The 24,206-nt window shown below is 41.7% G+C and overlaps 1 protein-coding gene across 2 annotated transcripts; it reads right to left on the bottom strand.

Moving 5' to 3' along the window:
- Positions 1 to 1,861: 1,861 nt before the first annotated feature.
- Positions 1,862 to 23,356, bottom strand: UGDH (UDP-glucose 6-dehydrogenase). Of its 2 annotated transcripts, none has more exons than XM_073342255.2 (12): positions 22,970 to 23,356; positions 20,229 to 20,397; positions 17,548 to 17,649; positions 15,854 to 16,054; positions 15,550 to 15,747; positions 14,988 to 15,135; positions 13,268 to 13,362; positions 9,218 to 9,348; positions 8,243 to 8,376; positions 6,604 to 6,695; positions 6,412 to 6,522; positions 1,862 to 3,088 (listed from the first exon to the last, which is right to left on the bottom strand). In XM_073342255.2, the coding sequence occupies exons 2-12, from the start codon at positions 20,388 to 20,390 to the stop codon at positions 2,978 to 2,980; spliced, it is 1,485 nt and encodes a 494-aa protein (XP_073198356.2). In that variant the 5' UTR covers positions 20,391 to 20,397; positions 22,970 to 23,356; the 3' UTR covers positions 1,862 to 2,977. The 2 variants fall into 2 exon arrangements, with proteins under 2 accessions (XP_073198356.2, XP_073198357.2); XM_073342256.2 differs by lacking the exon at positions 22,970 to 23,356 and adding an exon at positions 22,658 to 22,963.
- Between the last annotated feature and the right edge of the window lie 850 nt (positions 23,357 to 24,206).

The following is a 24,206-nucleotide window of genomic DNA, read 5'->3' as shown; positions in this document are numbered from 1 at the left end:
TGGGTCCTAACTAAACAGAGACACTGCATCACAAAGTGGACTGTAGTCTTCAAAGAAAAAGAGTGTACTTACAGGAGTTCACAATAGTGAACCCCTTTCATTATGGTGAATTAAGGACGTTCTCCTTTACACACAATTAATGCTCCAGCTGTTCTCCATTATTAATAAGTGTCTTCAAGTTTGTGAGGAAACATAGGTTAATGCAATATGTCTAAAAGTAATCAAATAATCCACCACATTCTCTTGTGTTATTTTAAAATTTACTCCAGATTTCAGTTGTTTAGTAGGGTTATAGAACCCATATAAAATATAACTACTTCAATTCCAGCAGGAGGATCAGTGACTTAGAAATCAGTTTGAGTACACAACAAAACAGAAAGAGAGTGATGGGTTATATTCTATAATAGGATAAAGTCAGTCATTAGTGCCCTTAATTCTGTACTCTTTCACAGCTGCACTTACGCCAAGCATCCAAGTTGCAGAACTAGTATCTCCCCCCCAGAATGGGCTTGTTGCTCACTTGCAACATTCCTGGATGTAGAACAGCTGGCACTGGACTCGTTTTGACTGACCCCATAGGAAGACTTGAGATCATAACCATAGCTTGTGTCCCACAGAAAGTTTTTGTCTGAGGGCTAGATCCACAAAGGCGACCTAAAACATTAGGCATTGCAATGCTGAGACTTGTGCCCTGCCACCTACTGGAGTCCAGAGCTCCAGAACAGGCACCCACGCTCCCTGTACAATGCATGGGGAGAGTCACGTACCCAACAATGGGATCCACAAAAGCCAGCGAGGAGCCACTCAAACTGAGCCGATAAGAAATGCAAAGGAGACAGGTAGGCCCTGAACACCTCCCCTCATTCAAAGGCGGTAAGGCACCTAAATCCAGGCTGGAGGGAGGCAACCTCCTTCAGCTCAGAAGTGCCTTTTTTGGGGGGATGGGGATGTTATTGGAACAGGGACTTGAGTCATCACATCACAGGTTTGTGTCCTTACTAGTGGCCTATGGGCTTATTCATTCTTCTCCTGGCCTACGGACTATTAACTATTTCATGCCAAGTAGAAGATCTTAAACGGTGGATTAAGAGACCCCCCGTTGCACCCCCCAGTACCCCAAAGTCTAGTAGTTAGGGCACTCACCCGAGAGGTGGGAGACCCTGGATTTCCCACATCCTGGTTGTTTGCTTTAACTACTGGGCTAAAGGCTATAAATGGGGGATAAGTGGCACCACCACCTGCATTATGTGCAGACCCTGATCCAGTTGGCAGCTTGTGAGCACCCCTACTGGATCAGTCCCTGCAGGCCCAATAGGTGGGGCAATACCTCTTTTGATGATCCTGCTGGGGCTTAGGCATGAGCCTGGCACCTGGGTATCAGGACTTAGGCAGCTGCGTACATGGCCCATGGCAGAAATGTAGGTGCCTACAGACTTCAGGCACCTACAGGATAAGGAGGCAGCTGAGCAGGGGTTTTGAGGATCTAAATTTTAGACTTTGGCACCTAAATCCCTTTCTGGTTCTAGCTCTTACTGCAGATAATTAAGTATGTTCGGGTAAAGTTTCAGGTGTTAAATGATTATCATAATCTTATTGCCATAGAAATACATGCTCCAATCGCTTACAGCAATAAACACATTGTTCTGTACTGCACCTTCAGAATATACACTGCCAGGTGTTGGCAATTATGAATGTAAGCACTTTTCAACCCCATGAGCTCATGTTACTTAGGGTTTTGGGGCCTCCATACCCTTCTAGCCATAACGAAAATGAAGGGCTCACGGGCTCCCTAAAAACTGCTCACAATACCGTCGGTCACAGCCCCCAAGCTGACAACCCACAAAACAGATGGAATGCAGACTTTATTACTAAAAAGTATTTAATAGCACGGACCTATTAGGACAATGAAAAGTAGAAATAAAAGCAAAAAATATCAAAACAAACAAGACTTATTCCTGGTAATCAGAGTGAGGTAGCAAGCGGACTACTTTATGAAAAGTCACAGGCAAATTCTTGCAGATTCAGTGGGAAGAACATCTGTTTCCAGCTCATGTACGGTAGCAGGAAGGGGAGAACCACTGAGTATCTATCATCTTGGACAGAAACATTTACTTTACTCACTGCTAAGCAAGAGGAGAAAACAGGAGGGCCAAATGCTTCTCTCTGTTTAAGACACTGGGGTGGCAATGCTGAAACAGAGGAGAATTTGGCCCCAAAAGTCTAATTAAATCCATAATTTACAACTGACAACAGGTGCTATATGGTATGTATAACAGAGCCAAGACCACGGAATCATTAAGGACATAGCTGGTAAGTCAGACTGTTGTTGCAAACCCACTTCAGAACGGTCACAGAATTAATGGCAGACATGGATCTAGCTCCCTGACATCATTACTAAACATTTATATTGCATCAGTGCCCAGCAGTCCCAATTAGGATTGGGGCCTCATTGTTAAAACCAGATCAATATTCTATTTAATAGCTCAGTCCAACTCTGATTAAAGTCAATTAGAATCTTTCCACTGATTTTTATGTGAGTTAGATCAGGCATCTAAGACAACAAAATTACCCCAGAGTCGAATTAAAATCTTCAGCAAGGCCAATGACATTACTGAGCACCACATATTCCTGAATCAAAGCAAGAACAATTCTGTTAATTACTTTTGGCCTTTATGTTATTTATAAAAAATTTAAAGTGCAGCTTGTGAATATTTCTAAAAGCAAAAGTTCCCAGTCTGAAGTAAATGTTCATAAAAAATTGATTACTAAAGCCATTCAGGCCTGTACAGTCTTCAATAACTGAAAAACAAACAAACAAACACATTATTTCAAAAATAGAGATTAGAAAATTTGGGTTCACATGTACCAGGTACATGGCTACCATGTCTAATGTAAAATTGATTTACAGTTTAAGAACAATATCTTCTTTAAAAAAATTCACACTGGTCCATTGTGATCCTTCAGTACCTAGTAAAACTTATACTCTGGGTTTTTTGACAGGTGGGTCCTGCAGGCTGAACTTTGGAATTTCACATGAAGAAGCAAAAGGAATTCTTTTTGCTGACACTTTCTTCCCAATTGTTTCAATCTGGAAGAGGAAAGAAAATTAATATACTACGTAAAGCTTGTGCAAAGAGAATCTTGTCAGCCTGTGAGGAATCTATGAACCAGTAACCTTGGGGCTTTCCCTACACTTGTTATATACATTTGGTGGATAAAAGCCACATTAAGTGGTTGTATTTCTAATTCAAAAAAGAAGTTTGTCTACTAAAAGCGACCTCTCACTTTGCACATGCAAAACAAGCCCTTTACTATAACAATTCTTAAAGAGATACCTCAATCCTGGAAATATTTAGGTATGTGCTTAATGCTAGGCAAGTGAATGTTCATTTGACTTCAATGGGACTGCCTACAGGAGGAACATGAAGTAGGTGCTTTAAGAGTTTAAGATTTATTTCAAATCTTAATTTTAAACGAGGGCTGTCAATTATTCACAGTTAACTCACTCGATTAACTCAAAAAAATTAATTGCGATTAATCGCACTGTAAAACAATGGACAACCAATTGAAATTTATTAAATATTTTCAGATGTTTTCCTACATTTTCAAATATATTGATTTTTATTACAACACAGAATACAAAGTGTACAGTGTTCACATTATATTATTTTTATTACAAATATTTGCACTGTTAAAATGATAAAAGAAATAGTATTTTTCAATTACTTCATACAAGTATTGTACTGCACTCTCTTTATGAAGAAAGTGCAACTTACAAACATATACATTGGGGGAGGGATAGCTCAGTGGTTTGAGCATTGGCCTGCTAAACCCAGGGTTGTGAGCTCAATCCTTGAGGGGGCCATTTAGGGATCTGGGGCAAAAATTGGGGATTGGTCCTGCTTCAAGCAGGGGGTTGGGACTAGATGACCTCCTGAGATCCCTTCCAACCCTAACCTTCTATGATAGATTTTTCTTTTGTTACACAACTGCTCTCAAAAACAAAACAATGTAAAACTTTAGAGCCTACAAGTCCACTCTGTCCTACTTCTTGTTCAGCCAAGTGCTAAGACAAACAAGTTTGTTTACATTTATGGGAGATAATGCTGCCCTCGTTTTATTTACAATGTCACCAGAAAGTGAGAACAGGCATTTGCATGGCACTTTTGTAGCTGGCATTGCAAGGTATTTATGTGCCAGATATGCTAAACATTCATATGCCCCTTCATGCTTTGGCCACCATTCCAGAGGATATGCTTCTATGCTTATGATGCTCATTAAAAAATAATGAGGTAATTAAATTTGCGACTGAACTCCTTGGGTGAGAACTGTATGTCTTTGGCTCTGTTTTACATTCTGCCATATATTTCATGTTATAGCTATCTCAGACGATGACCCAGCACATGTTTGTTTTAAGAACACTTTCACAGCAGATTTGTCAAAACGCAAAGAAGATACCGATGTGAGATTTCTAAAATAGCTACAGCACTCGACCCAAGGTTTAAGAATCAGAAGTGCCTTCCAAAATCTGAGAGGGATGAGATGTGGAGCATGTTTTCAGAAGTCTTAAAAGAGCAACACTCAGATGAGGAAACTACAGAACCCGAACCACCAAAAAAGAAAATCAACCTTTTGGTGGTGGCATCTGACTCAGCTGATGAAAATGAACATGCATCAGTCTACTCTGCTTCGGATCGTTATTGAGCAGAACCCATCATCAGCATGGAGGCAAGTCCTATGGAATGGTGGTTGAAGATGAAGGGACATATGAATCTTTACGCGCATCTGGCACGTAAATATCTTGTGACGCCGGCTACGACAGTGCCATGCAAATCCCTGTTCTCACTTTCAAGTGACATTGTAAACAAGAAGCAGGCAGCATTATCGCCTGCAAATTATAGCCAAGTGTGTTTGTCTGAGCGATTGGCTGAAGTAGGACGGAGTGGACTTGTAGGCTCTAAAGTTTTATATTGTTTTATTTTACTATTTCTTTTGTTTTTTACAGTGCAAATATTTGTAATAAAAAATATAAAGTAAGCACTGTACACTTGTATTCTGTGTTGTAATTGAAATCAATATCTTTGAAAATGTTAAACATCCAAAAATATTTAAATAAATGGTATTCCGTTATTGTTTAACAATGCAATTAATCACAGTTAATTTTTTAAAATCACTTGACCTACTGTAAACACAAGAATAATGGTGCTTGGCTTTTTTAAAAAAACAACAAGGTAACCCTGTAAGGCTAAGAGTTTCCAACTTGTTTTTACTAGCCAAACAAACTGATCAGGAAGCTTGTGTATACAAAAAACAGGCATCGTCATTTCCATATGATGAGCCTGATTTGCCTCTCACTTACACCCATTTAATTCCATAGACTTCAACATAATTTTTCCCAGTCTACACTGGTGTAAGAAGAGAATTAGGCCCAAATAATTCTGCTCAAGAGTGGACTAGATTAGAGACCCAACCATTGAATAATTAGAGGTGTATCTTCCCCTCTTGAACAAGAACTCATCTGTGGCTTAGCTTAGTAAAGCTAACTACTACAGATGGGCACACACAAACAATAGTTGATTCTCCAAGCCACATGATAAAAAGTGGACCAAATAGCAATGTGCTAGATAGAGACCTCAATGATGGATAATTCCAGCTTTCAAACTATCTAGTGTACTAGTACATTCTGAAAGAAACCAAGTTATTTAGACAACTATTTCAGATTTTTACATTTTAGTAAATGCTGAAGGTAACATTCCGTTATGAATGCCTGTCTAATTTTGTTTCTATGTTTTATTCAGAATTTAATTGAGTCTTGACGTGATGAAATACTTGTGTCAGGAGATCATTCACTCAAATTTTAATATTCGTCATTCTGATGCTGCCAGAACAGCAGCTATGGCCATGTCTGCACTAGGGCCTTACAGCTCCATAGCTATACCGCTGTGTCACTCTAAGGTCTCCTGTGTAGTAATTAAACCACCCGCAACGAGCGGCGGGATCCATGATGCCTGGAAAGTGTCTCCTGCTGACATAGTGCTGTCCGCACGGGCACATTTGTCGGTGAAACTTATATTGGTCGGGGGAGGTGGGGAGTGTTTTTTTTCACACCCCTGACTGACAAAAGTTTTGCTGATGACAGTGCTAGTGTAGACAAAGCCTATGTCTAGTAAAGCTATGTCTAGTAAACTCATTTGTCTATGTTACTGAATGTTGATGGAACAGCCTGATGTGGCTTGGATTTTAAAGCAGTATCAGTTTACAACCAGAGCTGTACTGTAGGAAAAGTGCTATCAGAGAAGGGCTTAGTAAAAGGACCTTTACAGGTTAACTCTAAAGCAAGATATTAAACTCACATACTAGATTCTTCTAGTGATTCAACCATACTTCTCCAAAAGGAAAACAGCTAGTTACCTGGAAGCCTATGACTTGTAGCTCATTATGAAGATCATCAAGAACCCTCCTACCATCAAAGATGAAAGCTGGTTTCAGCATTTTTTTGTGAATGCACTCATAATCCAGCTCCTGTAAATGACCCACAGAATTTGCATAAGTGTCAGAATTCCTCTTAATTTTTTCCCTGTTTTTTAAAGGTATTATTTTTACCTTAAACATGTCCCACTCAGTGCAGATAACCAAGGCATGAGCTCCATCACAGGCTTCATATGGATCTTTACTAATAGTGACCAGACGAGACACTGTAACCAAAAAGTGAAAATGAAGCATTATGCTTCCCCGTTTCCTGGCAGCATTCTCATGTCCTGGTAGGACAATTTCCCTGATAGCCCTACTCAAACACAAACTTTCAATGTCAACAACACCTGAAGAGTTTTCCCTTATCTAAAGGTCCTAGAGCCACTGAAGGCAACAGCAGCAGTGGGTATTCAACATCTCTGTAAGGTCAGGGCACTTACTTGAACGTCTAGGTTAGGCACCAAAGTTTGAAAGTTTTGTTGCAGATTCACTAAGGAATTAGAAGTAATTATCCAACAGATCCAGATCCAGACATGGATAGAGCTCATTGTAAAATAATCATTATTGAGTAGTGATAATAGCAGCACAGTGCTTTTCAAAACACTCAATGCACATTTACTATTTAATACTGCGTACACACTACATGGCTTCTGTTAGCCGAGCTCACTGCACATACCAGGAGGCTGCATGCATTCCTTCTTAAGCTCCCTGTGTACCATCCCCCCTCTTTCTTCATGCCAGGGTCTCTGTGTGCCCCCCCCCATCTCCTCTTGTCCCCAGTACCAGAGTCTCTGTGTTTCCCCACTCCTCTCTTTAGTCTTTATTTTCTGTTAGAGCATTCTAGAATTATGGCATTACAGACTTAGACCAAGTCTACACTAGGAGCGTTTTGTTAGTATAGCTATACCAGTATAATATAGTAGCAAAGTGCTCCTAGCATGAATGTGTTTTACTACAACCCCCAACAGCCTATGGAATTAACTTCCAGAAAATTATAGTGAGTTCTTCTCTGGACTAGCCAGGCACAAGACTGAATAGGTCGTAGGTGCCGACTCCGTGGGTGCTCCGGGGCTGGCGCACCGACGGGGAAAAATTGGTAGGTGCGGAGCACCCACCGGCAGCTCCCCGCCCCGCCCCAGCTCACCTCGACCTCCTCCCCTGAGCGGGCCAACGTGTCCTGCTTCTCCCCTGTCCCTCCCAGCGCTTGCGCTGTGAAACAGCTGTTTCGCATGGCAAGCCTGGGAGGGAGTGGGGAGAACGCCATGTGCTTGGGGAAGAGGCAGGGCCAGGGAGGGGATTTGAGGAGGGATCCAATAGAGGCAGGGAGGGGGTGGAGTCGGGGCAGCACAAGTGCCCACCGACACCAACAAAACTTGGCACCTGTGGAACAGGTACCAGTTAGGAACCTGGAAGGGGAGAAGGAGCTGGTCGAATGACACTAGTCTTCTTCCTCCCTCACTCCCCTTTCCCACATTCTTTTTGAATTGAAGGAGACACTCTTTACACAGCTTCAAAATTAATGTCTCAAAGGGGACAGACTGGCACAGAAGTAACTTACACACATGCAAGCATTTTAGAAGCTATGAAGAATGAAATAAAAAGGGTCACTGTCAATTTTTTTTTTAAACTGAGGCAAACCCCTGATTTAATAATTTAACTGAACTGAGCATCCATGTCTGACATGCTGAAAGCAATTTCAAGAGCACTGAATGGATTCTGATGGTGACACACAGCAGAAGGATAGAATTTATGAGAAGCAAAATTCCCTCACCTTGGTCATCTTCTGAGACACCTGGGTGTGAGAGATCCAGGATGATCTGTTCCCTTGGTACTTTAGGGTCATATATATGGAGTTTTGCTCCTTCATCCATTAAATACTTGCTGATGTAAATACTGGAAGACTCTCTAAGAAAATAAGTCAGCCAGTTAATGGAAGTCTTCAGACAAACACATTTAGATTTATTTAGAACAACAACATGAACAAATACTCAGAAATGTGCAGTGCCAAAGCTTTCAAACTGAAATTATTGTATGTAATTCCAGGATAACACTCGACAGTAGGAAAGTAAATCATCAGTAAAAACATGAAAACAAAAATAGAATTTTAGTCGCAGCCACCAAAGAAAGCCAGCCCTTATTTACAATGTTTAAAAATATTTTTTAAAATCTATTACTATAATCTGGTTCAGTCACAATTTAATGTGTAATTTGGCCAAGTAGTCTGAATGGGGCCAAAAACCACACTCAGTGGGGTGTAACAGGGTGGTAGATTCCCTGCCTGTGAATACAGAACTCTAGCATCTGAGTTTAGGGTGACTCAGCTCCTGCATTATGGTTCTGAGTAGTTATGAGTAGGGGTCCATATATGTCACGGATTCCATGACTTTCTGTACCCTCCGTGACTTCTGCAGGGGCCAGTATGGTTGACCCTAGGGCTGCCCAAGCAGCTGGCTCTGCAGCCAGCAACTGGAGTTCTCGCCGGCCGGAGCAGCCCTGGGTAGCAGTCGCTGGCCGACCGGAGCAGCTGGGCTGCGACCCCCAGCAGCTGCAGCCACTGGCCTCAGGTGCCCCCCCGATCACATTTCAGCCACAACAGGTTGATGGGCATCTATTTGATCCTCTTCCCCATCTACACAGTTGAAATGGTGGTAAACAGTTGTTTTAGCTGTGTAGATGGAGCGCAAGATTAGATAAGTCTTCCAGCATGCCTTATGACAGCGTTAATTAGTTTCATGCATTTTGTCACCTTGTATCTCCTGTATCCTTTTTGAACGCAAATCCTAGAATAGCAATCTTCTTGTCAGTGACTGTGTTAAACAAGCTGTCAATAATACGGGAAGCAAATCTCCTTCTCTGGTAATCATTCATGTCTATCACCTGAAATTATGCAGAATACGGTCAAACGAATGAGGTTACACTTGACCAAAGAAATGCAGTGTTAATAGTTACTGGGGAAAAGCGTGCCACTGATAAGCCTTTGCTCCTGATAAAAGCACTCAGTTAAAACTGAACTAGGCAGATGTACATGTTTTAAATATTAATATGGTTGCAATTTCTATTTTTAATAGGTAAAATATGAGTAACTGAAGGACTGATCCAGCTTTTTTTAATCACAGGAGCAGAAAAAGCTGTCTTGATCCTGATCCCATTGAAGTCAGTGGATGTTTTCAATTGATTTAACATTCAGAAACTACCAAGAATCAAATTTTGCTGTCCTTATTAGTAAAACTTCCAGAGAACATTTGCTTAAGAAAGGGTCTTGGAAAATTTTGTCCTAACTTTAGGTGTTGCTCCATGGCTCCTTGTGTGGAAGCTTTCCCCAGATCTTAATGTACAATGTAGTTTCTGCGCAATGTAGTTTAACCAAACCTCCCCCTTCCTCCCCTCCCCCCCAAAAAAAACAAAAACAAAACAAAAAACCAACCACACAAGCACAGCTCACTATTCTACGCCAAGACATGGATAGCAACAACAACAGGAGTGAACATTGTGGTAAATTTCAGGGAGAAAATGATCTTAGAAAATAACAGCATTATGCCAGCAGACTACAGCAAAAACTACACTTCCCTCTAGGTTTGTGAATATATATTATGTAGTACATCTATTTTACACAACAGTCAGGCAGTTTTAGTACCAGTTTAGTGCATACCATAACATGTCAATACACAAAGACTGGCATGGATGTAAGTGGTAGTGATGCACTTTAATGATAAAAATACTTCTCTTTGAGAAAGGCTTGGAGGCCATATGTAGGTTACTATCTACCTCTATAGTTGAGCTGCTGGTTTTTGCCCCTTCCCCCAACATTTTAGCCCTTGATCCCTAGTCTTTTTAAGACCATTGCCTCCAATGACCAAGTAAGAAAGCCAGGTATTCCCAAAGATTGTTTGGTCAAAGGCATACATACCTCAGATAATGTAGGCTAGTCTCCTCTGTGACTCTGAACATGAGCACATTCTCATTGCAATGAACAAAACTACACTTAGCAGTGATGTGAACAGTAGCATATGGCCCACATCAGGTATAAGTTGCTCAGAAAATGGATGTTAGTGGTAAAATAATGTCACTTGCACTGATTTGGTTTTCTATACTTGGTGTGTAAATTACTCTTTGCTCCAGGGGAAGAAATGAGGTGGCAAGGTAGCAGAAAAGCACTTAAGAGGAGGGTTTAAGATTAATGTTTTAGGCCCAATGGAAGTTCAGTGCCTAAATACCTTCGACAATCTCATCTGGGCCTTATCCCTACAGACTTGACTGTATCCTCCAGAATCTAAAGCCTTGTCTACACACAAACTTGTATGGCTTATTTAAACCAATTTAATTAAACCAATGCAAACAACGATGTGGACACAAATTAAATTAAGAGCAGTTTATTCTGGTGTATCTTAAACCCGCCCCTAATCAATTTAAGTTAAATCAATATAAACCACACCTTTTATTGGTATAGCTCACAGGTGGGCACACTACGTCCCGCGGGACCATCCTGCCCGGCCCTTGAGCCCCTGGCTGGGAAGGCTAGTCCCTGGCCCCTCCCCTGCTGTCCCCCCCTCCCCTGTACCTACGCCGCCATCCGGGCAGCGGGGCTGCGAGCTCCTGCTGCTCTGAGGTGTATGGTAAGGCGGCGGCTGCAGAGTTGTTGGATATGGGTCAGGGGGTCCCAGGGGGCAGTCATGGGACAGGGAACAGGGAGCGGTTCAATGGGGTGGAAGTTCTGAGTAGGGGCAGTCAGGGCACAGGGAGCAAGGGGGGCTGGATAGGGGGTGGGATCCCAGGGGGAGCAGTTTGGGGTAGGGGGTCCGGGGGGGGGGGGGTCAGGGGACAAGGAGAAGGGGGGTTGGATGGTTCTGAGGCAGACAGTCAAGGGACGGGAAGTGGGAGTGGGTGGATAGGGGGCAGGCTGTGGGGGGCACAGTCTTCCCTACCCGGCCCTCATAGAATCATAGAATATCAGGGTTGGAAGGGATCTCAGGAGGTCATCTAGTCCAACCCCCTGCTCAAAGCAGGACCAATCCCCAATTAAATCATCCCAGCCAGGGCTTTGTCAAGCCTGACCTTAAAAACTTCTAAGGAAGGAGATTCTACCACCTCCCTAGGTAACGCATTCCAGTGTTTCACCACCCTCCTAGTGAAAAAGTTTTTCCTAATATCCAACCTAAACCTCCCCCACTGCAACTTGATACGCTCCCTCCATACAGTTTTGCATCCCAATGTGGCCCTCAGGCCAAAAAGTTTGCCCACACTAGGGGCTTCCACTCACTATGGGATTGTCTACACATGAAACACTACAATGGGGTTCTCCCACTGGTGTACATAATCCACCTCCCGGTGTAGCTAGGTCAATGGAAGAATTTTTCTATTGACCCAGTGCTGTCTACCCCAAAGGTTAGATTAGCTTAACTACACTCCTCAGGGCTGTGGATTTTTCATGACCCTGAGCAACATAGCTGGGTTGACCTATCTTTTTAGTGTAGACCAGGCCTACGTCTGTTTCTAAAACAGATATATTTAAAACCCTACAAAAAGTTTGTAGATCAGCCCCTATATGTCCACATGAAGGTTTATACCAGTTTAAAGTAACACCTTAGTTTGCACCAATGCAACTCTAAACTTTTTTTAAAGTTTCTATTCCTTCTTTGTCAGAATGAAACCTGATTGTCTTATCTTGATCTTAGAGCCAGACAGGCTGAAACAATAAGTGTAAATTTGTCTCTTTCTTCTCAGCTTGATGCTTAATGTTCATGTCATTGCTATTCCTCATCTTAACATCATCCAGCTAATGTGGTTAACTCCTGCAGTTTCACATACTCAGGATAATGACAAGACAATGCCTTCTTTACCTGTGATGTTCTGTAGCAACCAGGCTACAATACACACACACAAAATCAGAGCACTAGTAGTGGAGCTAGAAATGTTCTCACATGATAACACAATGCACTATCCAAATGGATACCTGACAGCCCATATGTTAGTCTTTTGCTTAATCAAGTAATTGGCTAGTGAGGGTCTTTACAATGTTATCAGCAGCAAAGTGTTGGAATCAGCACATGGGTTCTTGTGGGTTTTCCATAAAAACTTTAGAGTTATTTGAAAGTGTATTAAAATAAGTTGCCTTCATTAATGCTAGACTGAGACAAGGAGGCTAGATTGTGGTTAAAGAACAGACATGGAGTCAGGAGACCCGGGTTCTGTTCCCAGCTCTGTAACTTTCTGTGTTGTGCTGGTCAAGTCATTTACCAAAGGCACAGAGGGGTTACAACTACACTGCAATCTGAGGTGTGATTGCAGTTTCATAGACACAGCCACATTAGCTTTACTTGTGGCACAATGGCTAAAAACAACAGTGGAGCTGCAGCAGTGCAGGCTGTACAAGCCCACCCAGAACCCTGGGTTACCCTAAGCCAGCACATCAACATTGCTATTTTTAGCTATGGTAGCACACGTAAAGCTAGCCTGGATGGGTCTGCCTGAGATGACACCTTGGATTTACACCCTCCATGTAATATAGGGATAGTAATACCCACCCTGAAGGGGTGATGAATCCTCATTTATTACATTTGTAAAGCATCCTATTAACCTCAGGTGGAAGGTGCTATACAAAGTATTTATTAATAAATATTTATTACCTCGATAGTTAAGGGTATATTTTATTTTCAGTTCCAATCAGACTGAAGGATAAACGATAATTTGCCACAGACAATGCTGAAAAGTTACAAGCTGAAGAATTACTGGCTCATTACAGAGGTAACAGTGACGTGCCCTGTTTGAATAAGTTTTACACTAGTGAATGGACTCATACCTGTTGCCAATAGCGAGCTACTTCAGGCAAGTTCAGAGCCTCACAAAGGTACACTAAATTTAGAACATCCTTCTGAAAACAGCTACCACCAAATCCTGAAAGAAAGGAAATGGTTACTCAACAGATGGTCTTCATCAGTAAAAGATTAGTGTACTTAGCAATATGTACTTTATGTCTGGAATACGTCAGGGAGCTGATGGAGGCCACTTTTTGACAGGCCTGGCCAGTTTCTCTACTCTTACTGGTTACTGGTCAAGAGATGTAATTTGCCAGATTTTTTTGCTGTGTGCACCTGTGGCTGTGTGTGCACTGATCTTGAAACTAGCAGCCACACATATCATGGCTGGGAGCACATTGTGGCCTACACCTGGATCCTGCTCTGCATGCACAGCATACACTCTGCCATGCCCCCATCTACTGGCTGCCGAAACCACAGAGGCTCCTCTCAACATCAGTGACCAGCTGGGAAGTGGGACAGTCCCATCACCTGAGGGTGAGGCTTGCTAGTAGGGAGGGGATGGTAAAGGGGTCCCCTCCAAGGCTGAGGCTCCTAGGAGGGTATGGGTATAGGGGCTCAAGGGCCAGGGGTGGGAGTCAGGTGGGGAGAAGAGTAAATCTATGCCCCTCCACAACACATACACACTTTAAAATGGCACTCAACAGCCCCTGAAGTTTGGCATTTATTGACCAAGATATCAAAAATAGTTTTTCAGGGACGGTCTGCCAGTCTTTTGAATTAACCTCCTAGGATTCTTCCAAATCCTGTTCCTCAATCCTATTTACTTTAGCAGCTCATAGGACCTAAAATCCTGTCAGTTTTGCCACTGACCTCAACAGACCTGCTGCTTCTTCCCCAAAGGATCACTACCCAGAGATTAGATTTAAAACTAGTCTTAAAAGGGTTCTGGATTCTCACTCACTATCATAGTCAGGAGCCAAAGAAGAACAAAAAGCTGATGAGGGGTTTAGATAATGAGTGGCAGGATCCAGAACTCTCAGACTCCCCTCTACCAAGCCAAAGAGGTAGGTATCTGAAAAATGGGCATATTTTGGAGAACAGATTTTGCTACTTGCCATTCCTCTAATATAAACATTTGTGGAAAAGACAACATTTGGTAAAAGTAATCTTAAAAATTAAATATTTTTACTATGGAGATTGTAGTCATGTGAATAGGGTTGCATCTTTTTCCACTGACCCAACTAACGGACATGCTCCATGAAGTTTCATGTCCCCAAGGCAGAGCCTCAGGATATCTGGCCAGTCAGACTGGGGCTGTAGAATTTGCATTCTGATAGCTTTCCCTATCATATTTCAGTCTGCAATACCAAAGTCTGGATAACTGAATTCACTCTGCTGACTAGACTGTAGACAAACTATGTAGTAACTAGAAAGCTACCCATCAACCACCCAGTAGGGAATGCTCTAGAAGGATGAAATTGTAACTTTCTAGCTAGTCCATGCCAACTGGAAGTGTGAGACTCTACAGAGGACAATCTGAATCCTTAATCTCTTTCATTAAAGAATTAAAAAAACCAAAACACAAAAAACAACACTACATCAACCACAACACAACAGTAGGTCTTTTGTACGATGTTGTGCTTTGAACAGTCACTTCAGAATACCAGTACTTATTTTTAAAATGTTTCCAGTTGAGCTATTGTGCTGGATAGAGACAGTTCTCCTACCAAGTCTAAACAGAGAAAAAGATTCTTCATTTACCAACACTGGCCTTCAGAAACTTATTTCCTATTCTTTGGTCCATTCCAATGGCTCTTGCTACCTCTTCAACATCAGCTCCTGTAGCTTCACACAGAGCACTGATTGAGTTAATGCTGCTGATTCTCTGGGCAAGGAAAGCATTAGCTGCCTGTAAATAAAAGACAAACACCACAGATTTGGTTTCCCCTCCTGTAAATAACGTGTCTGTAAGTCAGTGGAGAGGTGTGGTTTGATTTTTTTGTTTGTTTGTTTGGTACAGCTAAAAAGAGGAGGACTATTTCAGTGTGTACACAGATTTGGTTTTTGGCTGATGTTACCATTTTCTGCTGTTTCCAGTATGTATGATTTCATTCCCAAAATAACTGATTTTGGATAAGGTCTTTTCTGATACAGAAAAGCCAACTAATAAGTTGTGAACAAACAATTTTGATATGCAATACTGGAATCGCTTATAAGCATTCAGATAACTAGTTGCTATAGCTTTTTATTATTCTTAGTAATATCAGTGCTGATATTTTGTATTTAAGTTGTTGATTGACATAGCAACATAACTGATACGAACCAGTTTGGAAAGCTCAGATGACCAAGTATTGGTTGTGAGGATTTTTTCTTTAGGAACCCAGTGCTCATACACAGCACATAGCGCATGGACTGCCTTCTGTCCTTCCGGAGTCTCATCTCCACCAATCAGCACTCTGTCGGGGTTCTTTAGGTCCTTGATAGCTGTTCCTTCTGCTAGGAATTCTGGGTTAGACAATACCTGCAAACAGACAGGAAAATAAAGTTTAAAGTAAAACTCAAGGAATTTTTTGGCAGGGGGGCGGAGGGAGAGGAGACACTTTAGTCCATAACTTCTAGATTTTTACCTGCAAATTCAAATTAGGTTTTGTATTGGCATCAAATATCCGACGAATACTCTCTGCTGCACGTACTGGGACTGTGCTTTTCTCAGTGACAATCTTATAACCATTTGAATTTTGTACAATCCGCCTAGCACATGCTTCAATGTACTTCAGATCAGCTGCCCGGCCTTTTCCCATCCCATAGGTCTTTGTTGGGGTGTTAACCTAGTTACAAATTCACAGGAAGGAAAAAAACGTTATTAGAGTCTTAACAAAATTTTCACAAGTCTGAAGATACAGGAACTCCTGCATACATGAGATTGTACTCTAAGGACAGGAAAGCTTCTTTTCTACTGATTCAGCCAGTTACTGGCTGCCAGATCAATGAACAGCTAGCAGACTTATCAATTACTCATTCTAAGTTGTAAAAAAAATATCACTAAACTCTGTTCATCGTCAAATGGGATTTACACAAGGGGCATTATTCATAGCATCTCTGCAGGCTTCAGCAGAGTCTAATGTTTATTCAGAATTGCTTCCCCATACCCACAAAGAACTATTTCTAGTCTTCTCCCCAACTCAAGCTACAATACATGCAAAGATTCAATTCCCCCTTATTTCCCTCTACTCTGATGTGAATAGTAGGGAGGCTACCCCACAAAACCATCTGACTGGAAAAGCTAAGTGCAGACCAGCCACCGAGCTCCTGATAATTGCTGTACTTGAGTAGGGTGGGGGGGAAGTGTCAAATGTAGGGCAATATTTCACTTAACTGAACATAGAGGGTCCTTCTTGTTACAAACTGAAGGCAAGAATACCGAAATTAAAACACAAGACAGCATGTTTTACCAGCCAGGGACAGGAACTCAGCTGTCAATCTACAAGCTGAATTAATGACTGTCATCCAATAACTGATTCAGTGATTTCATAGCATTAACATTAGACTTTACTGATTCATGCAGAAGATTCTCCCAGGAGACGGAGGAGAACAAGAACTCTTCCCAATATCATAGCTCTCTGTAAAGTACTTGAAGAATAGAACAATAACTGGCCTGCAGCCCCAGAGCTTGTTATTATGTAGTTCTGTTGGATATGGAACTAAGTAAATGACTTTCAACACTGCAAAATGCCATAAATGTGTGTTTAAAAAATGCTGCAGTCTTCTCCTCTCCACTAATTAACTGAATTTTAAAAAGTACTGAAAAAAAAATTAAAGACTCTTTATATCCAGATAAGTATTATACAATTTTCATTGCCAATCCTACAATGAAACCTGCTAATGGACTCTTATTTCTGCACGAGTCCCATCAACTTCAGCAGAATGCTACAAATAGAAGTCCACACTAGTGGATTCTGTTATAAGACTGTGGCCTTATTTTGTATTGTGTCTTCAGAAAATACTCAGCTATGTAAAGTAACAAGCTTATTATTTGTATATATAGAGTCCAAAAGTTTGTTGGGTGCTTTACTGATAGAGATAAATAACAGCAAAGGAAGAAGGTTAAGAGTTTTATCATCCTCACTGAAAGCTAAGCATAACTGCCTGGTAAAACCCGCACAATGCAGCACAAGTCTGTTATGCCTCCTGAAACTACATCACCTCTTCAAACAAAATAAAGGACATGTAAAAAAAAAAACTGAAACACCCCCGCCACATACACATTTGAGCACAGCAATATAATAATGATAAGTATCAAAGTGCAAAAGAAACTACTTACAGAAATAAATACCAAATCAGCCTCCCTAATGGCATCGTCAATACTGGTGGAAAAGAAAAGATTCTTTTCTCGGCAGGACTCTACCACTTCTTTTAGCCCTGGCTACAGAGAAACAGGAAAGTATTTAATAGTCAACATTTGATTAAAACAGGTAACAGTATACTCAAACAGGCAGAACACAACTTTAAGTACAACAAAGATTTTGTTTTCAAGTTTTTTAATTTTATCTTTATTAAAAGTTATTTCAGATCTGTCAGAAAATAAAACTTGTGTGGATTCACAGAGGACCATACTGAGTACAAACTAATTATAGCCCTCTCTTACACAGAAACATAGCACTGGGATGCTTTCCCAACACCTCCCCACACTTACATGGGGCCTCTGGCTATTCATACACCTGGACAAACTCCGTGTATTAGTACTTCATATAAAAATGTTTTAATTATTAGACAGAAACTAAAGACACTATTCTAAATAAAATAGTAAAGAATTGTGAATTTAACCGAATCACAAACTCTCCTGAAAGTACTATAAAAAGAATGACAGAAGATCCTTTTTCAGTAACTGCCATCAAGGTGAAGGTTCAGTTTGGGGGAAGGGAGGGAAGCTGCACCTTACCTAGACAAAGACATTTTCTGCTTTCTCACTGTTTACTAACCGAAATAAAAAAGTAACTCAAGTAGAAAATCATTGCCACACAACCTGAGTCATTTCAAACAAACACCAGAACCCAATTATGAATAAGACTAACATTCCAGCTGTGATTTTTGCTGGGATTCAGGTACAAAGACTGCTCATGTAGAAACCAAAGGATTATCTTGTATTTTCCAATACGACAGTTGAAGGGGGTGGAGCACAAAGTGTCAGGGGTCAAGAATTGCAACTATCTGAACTCATTCTGAGAGGTTTTGGGGTACTCTTTGTAAGCAATAGACATCCTGCTGGGAAACATATGTGCTTCTGGTATGAAGAGACTAGCTGTGTTTTAATTTGCTCAAACAGTTTAAATTTTAATAAAAAAAACCAAAACATTTGCTCATCCATGTTGAGATCTGTACTCAATTCTTCCCAAAATTCTTATTCACTAATCTGAATGCTGTAAATTTTACTGTTAGTAAATTTTAACCAAGCTCTAGAAACAAGAGGCAAAGGCTATGAGAGTTTGATTTTCTTAAACAAAGGTCAACAGACCAACTTTGTCCTGTATTTGATATTACAGGAAGGGTAAAAATCAGAGGTAACATTAGAAGACAAGAAACAAGCTTATCTCTTATTATGGCCAAAAGAAAAATGTAAGGCAAACTTGCAAAATTCTACTTTCCTTGCTTTTGAGGGTTGAGCAAAAACATTCGCTTTTTCCATTAAAAAGTGTGGACAGGTATATCTTGAGCCCTGGGTCAGTACATTTTCATGTCAATTTTGTTACTTATAACAACAAGGGGTGGTGGTGGTGAGAGCTACTCTTTAATGAGCAAAGCCTGTAAAATATCAAGTGCTAAAAATGGTAATTTGTATACAAGACAATGGAATCCTTTTGTAGTATAAAAAGCAATGATAATGTTACATATCAACAGATCTCTGATATTGAAATTAGTGTATGGGCTTACTGAAAAATTATTTTATAACTAAAAAAACAAAACAAAGATGTGAAGTGTTACTGATTAGGAATTTAAAAGCTTTTGGTACCCCTGGTGATCATCAGGGTATCATTCAGGTTTAAAAAAAGCTGACTCCTCATACGAAGGACTAAAGCTCTAGCAAAAATCCTAACTTTAAGAAACACCAGATTCCAGTGAACAACTAGCATAGGACCAGATTTTGCTACCCTGATGCCAGTCAAAAATCAACAAGACTGCTTGTGTAGTGAGGTACTACTCGCTTTAAGAGTGGCTGAATGAGCCCCACAATGGTTTCTCATTTTCCTGTATGTTGCTAAATCACCTGTATGCTAGGTGAAAGTCTGATTCACCATTTCACAGCCATTTGCAATGGTGTAGGGAAAAGTGGTGAATTCTTAACTGACTCCTTAAATGTTGATGGCCTGTTTCCACAGGAGTGAATAGCTCAGTTAGGCCTGGTCTCCACCAGGAAAGTTGTTCTCTCCCTTCTAGGAGCTCAGCTGCATTACAGTTACAACAGAGCCAGGAGACATAACTACAATATGGCTGGCTGTCCCATGACTTACAATTTGTAGTGTGGATGGAACCTAACCACAGTGGTCCAAAGCATCTTCCTGGGACACAGATTGCCATTCACATTACATATTGGAACTGTGTTGTAACAAAGGAGAAAATTTTGTCATAACTGTGTCTGTTGACTCAGCTATAAGAGTGTGGTGTACACAGGGCCCAAAAAGAACCATGATTTTGTATGATTTACTGGATACAGTAAACATTTTTTCCTGACCAGGATGCACAAGGCCTAAGTCAATCATCTCTGAAACACGCTCCAGCATCTGACAGCAGTAAGTTCATGGAAGCCACTGGTCATTTCAAACCCTTGTTTACCGCACATGCTTAATATATAGTTGTTGAAGAAGCATTCTTTTTGAATGAGGCATGTAATTTTGATGTTCCTAGAACAGCCATTAGGAGTCAAAGCCGGGCAGAGGGGGGGACTGTATGAGCAGAGGCAAATACTTTATATTAAAGACAGAAATGCTATAATAAACACAAGTTTACCTCATAAATTGGAAGTGTATCAGAGTTCCAGGCATTGATTCTAGTTTCATTAACGTCAACAACTGTAACCTTGATTTTAGGGCACATATGTGCAATGACACTACACGTTGGCCCACCAACATAGCCTGCACCAATACAGCAGATTTTCTTAATTTCAAACATGGTTACTCTAGTGGAGAAGGGGACGGAGAGGGAAAGAGAGAAAAAAGAGGCAAGGTCATTATACAGTAATTCAAACAGTAAAAGCCACAGATAGTCTCCTTTATGCTACCATAGTCAATCAGAAACATTTCCTTACATACTTAGTATAATTATAAAAAAAGCATCCCAATTGAGCAGCCATTGAAATTAGCTAGTTAGTCTCTTGTCTCCAGGAACACTTAAATCCTAGCTATACTAGCTAGGGAAATTCTGATAGCATCTTTGTAATGAGACATACATAGATCATTAGAAAAATGCTAACTATTTTCCATGGCCATCTTAAAACAGGAACTAAAAATATGACAAACAAAGATCATTCCTGTTTAATAGAAAAACTAGTATTGCATGGTCTAAAGTGTAAATTGAGTCTACCCTTTAATAATAAAAAGAACAGGAGTACTTGTGGCATCTTAGAGACTAACAAATTTATTTGAGCATAAGGTTTCGTGGGCTACAGCTCACTTCATCGGATGCATGCAGTGGAAAATACAGTGCGGAGATTTATATACACAGAGAACATGAAACAATGGGTGTTACCATACACACTGTAAGGAGAGTGATCACTTAAGGTGAGCTAATACCAGCAAGGGAGGGTGGGGGTGGGGGGAGAAAACCTTTTGTAGTGATAATCAAGGTGGGCCATTTCCAGCGGTTGACAAGAACGTCTGACGAACGGGGGGGGGGGGGGGGGGGGGGAATGATAAACATAGGGAAATAGTTTTACTTTGTGTAATGACCCATCCACTCCCAGTCTCTATTCAAGCCTAAATTAATTGTATCCAGTTTGTGTTTCATGTTCTCTGTGTATATAAATCTCCCCACTGTATTTTCCACTGAATGTATCCGATGAAGTGATGAATTTTAATTTTAGTTAGTTTCATCAATGTTAAATCATGATAAACCACTCACTGCAAGCCAAACAGTAACGAATCTCAAAATTAATCACCAGAGTTCCTATTCTGTCTGGTACTGAGCAACCTCTCAATGAAGTCTTTGGGACTAGAGAGTGCTCAGCCACTTCAGTGGCTGGACCATGGAAAAGATAAATGCTTACAAAGTTTTGAAAACTTATTAAACCAAACACAGCTACCATAACAACCATGCTGAACAGTGACTTAACTAAAGACTTAGTTGTATGCTATCAAAATTAATTTTAGAAATAATGTTGATATAGCTTATATTTTGATGAGGGATGTCTCACAATTAGCCCCCTTTTCTTCCACAACTCATTAATTTATTCATTTTAGAAATTTCTGAAGTGTGTCTATCACACCTTTCTTTGAACACAATGGACAATAAGTCCGGATCCTTCTCCCATTTAAATTAGTAGGTGTTTTGCCACTGATTTTCATAGGAGCCAGCGCTGAGCCCTTAAAACTACACAATTATACCGATCATGTTGTCTCAGTATTTTAGGATCACTGTAATCATGACAGGATTCAGCTCTATTTCCCCTTGTGTTTTACAATTCATAAATCTCACTGGAGATAACTATCAGTCATTTTCCAGGTCATCACATTACTTTTACTATAGCAGAAGAGATTGCCTTCCTCTTTCCTCCCGCTCCCCAAAATATACTCAAGTATTACTGTATATACAATAAATTGACTCTAGAGAGGCAAGAATTCTTAGTACACTATTAACACGATTATACTATTTCCTTTTTAGCTAAACTTGGCTCACTGCTGACAAAAGAGGCTTCTATCAATCACTAATTATTTTAATAACTATTACATCACTTTTGGTAGTTTGCATTCTAGACAAGGGTAGGGTAACCCACCCCTGCAAAAACGTGAAATGTTACAATAAGGTGAATGCTAGCCGGCACCCTTCTTAGCCATCTCAGTAGAGAGATCACTGAATGGGTCTTAGCACTACACTTTCTTCTAGGACAGGATAGGGAAAGCTTGCAGTGAGTGCTATTGCTCACGCTGTATCCTATATGTCATCTGTGAACAGAAAGAGAACTTCAGTCTTTAGGGCGAGCAGGGCTACATTCTAGGCATATACAATTTCAACAACAGATGAGAAAATGTGGTTATAGAAAAAGATTTTTAAAAAGAAACAGCATAACAGATTTAGACTCAAAAGTCACAAGCCAGCATTATACTAACACGTCACATTCTTGTGGGCAGCCTTGTAGAGAGCGGATATTGCGAAAGCTTTTAAAGGAATGGAACAGTCATTGAAAGAATTGGACAAAGCAAGACTCAGGCAAAGCCACAGACCTGGGTGGAAGTTCACTGGGTGCTTCTGATCCCAGGAAGCCAAAGGGCAGAAAAAGGGGCAGGAGAACCACCACCAACGGCACAGTAACCTACACAGAAATCAGAGAGAGCCCCTCTCGTCCATGCTCCCCGGGCCAAGGCAGGAAGGGTCCCTACCCAGCCCTTTGTCCTGCTGTTTGAGATGACCCAACCTATATGGGATGAACCGTGCTCAGGGCGCTAAGGAAGCCGATCCGAGCGCGCTGGGGCTCGGAGGGCTGGAGAGGAGGAAGAGGGAGGAAAATCCCGCCCCTACAAGGCAGGGATACATACAGCGCGAACCCTGCGGCCGGGGATCCCGACGCTCCCGAGTCCCTCGGAGCGGGAGGTGAAGATGCAGCAGGAGCGAGGGCTGGTGGCGGGGCGTGGAGAGGCGCCTGGCCGGGCAGCAGCCAGACTTCAGCCGCTATTTAAGGAGTCCCTTCCCGCGGGAGGGGGCCGGGCTGAGCCCCGCCCAGCCTGGGGCCGGCGGCAGGGAGCCTGGGGTCTCTTCCCCCGCGTCCCGCCCAGCCGCAGCAGCGAATGCCGGCAGGACAGCTCAGCAGCGGCTGAGGCGGCGGGCGAGGAGCTGCAGGATCCCCGGGCCCAGCTGGCTGGAGGGGAGAGGGGCAGGAGGTGACTCCTGCGCTTCTCTGCCTCGCTTCCCCGGCGGCTTTGGGCCAGCAGCTCCGCCTCCCGCGCTACAGCGGGGCCTGCCTCCGCTGCTGGGTCCTAGCCCTCAGCTTCCTCCGACACAGAGGCCTCTGTGCTGGGCCCGCTCCCTGCCTCTCGGGCTGGCTCAGCAGCGCTCACAGGCGGCTGGAGTCAGCGGTGGCTGCAAGCGGATTTCAGTCTTGAGCAGCTCCCAGCTAGCCCCTCTCGCGGCCCGGGACGGCCGCTGCGGGGGTGGCCTTTCTGGGTCCGAATAGCCATGGTGGCCCCAAACCATTCCAATTACTGCTTAAAACAGTGGTTCTCAATCAGGGTAGGTGTACCCTTGGGGGTAGGAAGAGGTCTTCTAGGGGGTACATCAGCTCATCTAGCTATTTGCCTAGTTTTACAACAGGCCCCATAAAAAGACCGTACAAATTAAAATTTTAGACAATGACTTTTTATACTGCTCTATATACTATACACTGAAATGTAAGTACAGTATTGCTGTTCTAATTGATGTATAATTATATGGTAACAACTAGAAAGTAAGCAATTTCAGTCGGAGTTTGCTGTGACACTTTTGTATTTTTAAGTCTGTAAGAAATTTTGTAAGCAAGTAGTTTGTAAGTGAGCTGAAACCTGGGGTACATAAGATAAATTAGATTCCTGAAAGGGGTACAGTAGTCTGAAAAGGTTGAGAGCCACTGACTTAAGACCTTAAGTGATCACTCTCCTTACAGTGTGTATGGTAAGACCCATTGTTTCATGTTCTTTAGGTATATACATTTCCCCATTGTATTTTCCACTGAATGCATCCAATGAAGTGAGCTGTAGCTCACGAAAGCTTATGCTCAAATAAATTTGTTAGTCTCTAAGG

Source organism: Lepidochelys kempii, chromosome 4 (assembly GCF_965140285.1).
Source record: "Lepidochelys kempii isolate rLepKem1 chromosome 4, rLepKem1.hap1, whole genome shotgun sequence".
Classification (NCBI taxonomy): Eukaryota; Metazoa; Chordata; order Testudines; family Cheloniidae; genus Lepidochelys; species Lepidochelys kempii.
The sequence above is the reverse complement of the archived record's forward strand: the minus strand, read 5'-3'. Positions and strand labels throughout refer to the sequence as shown.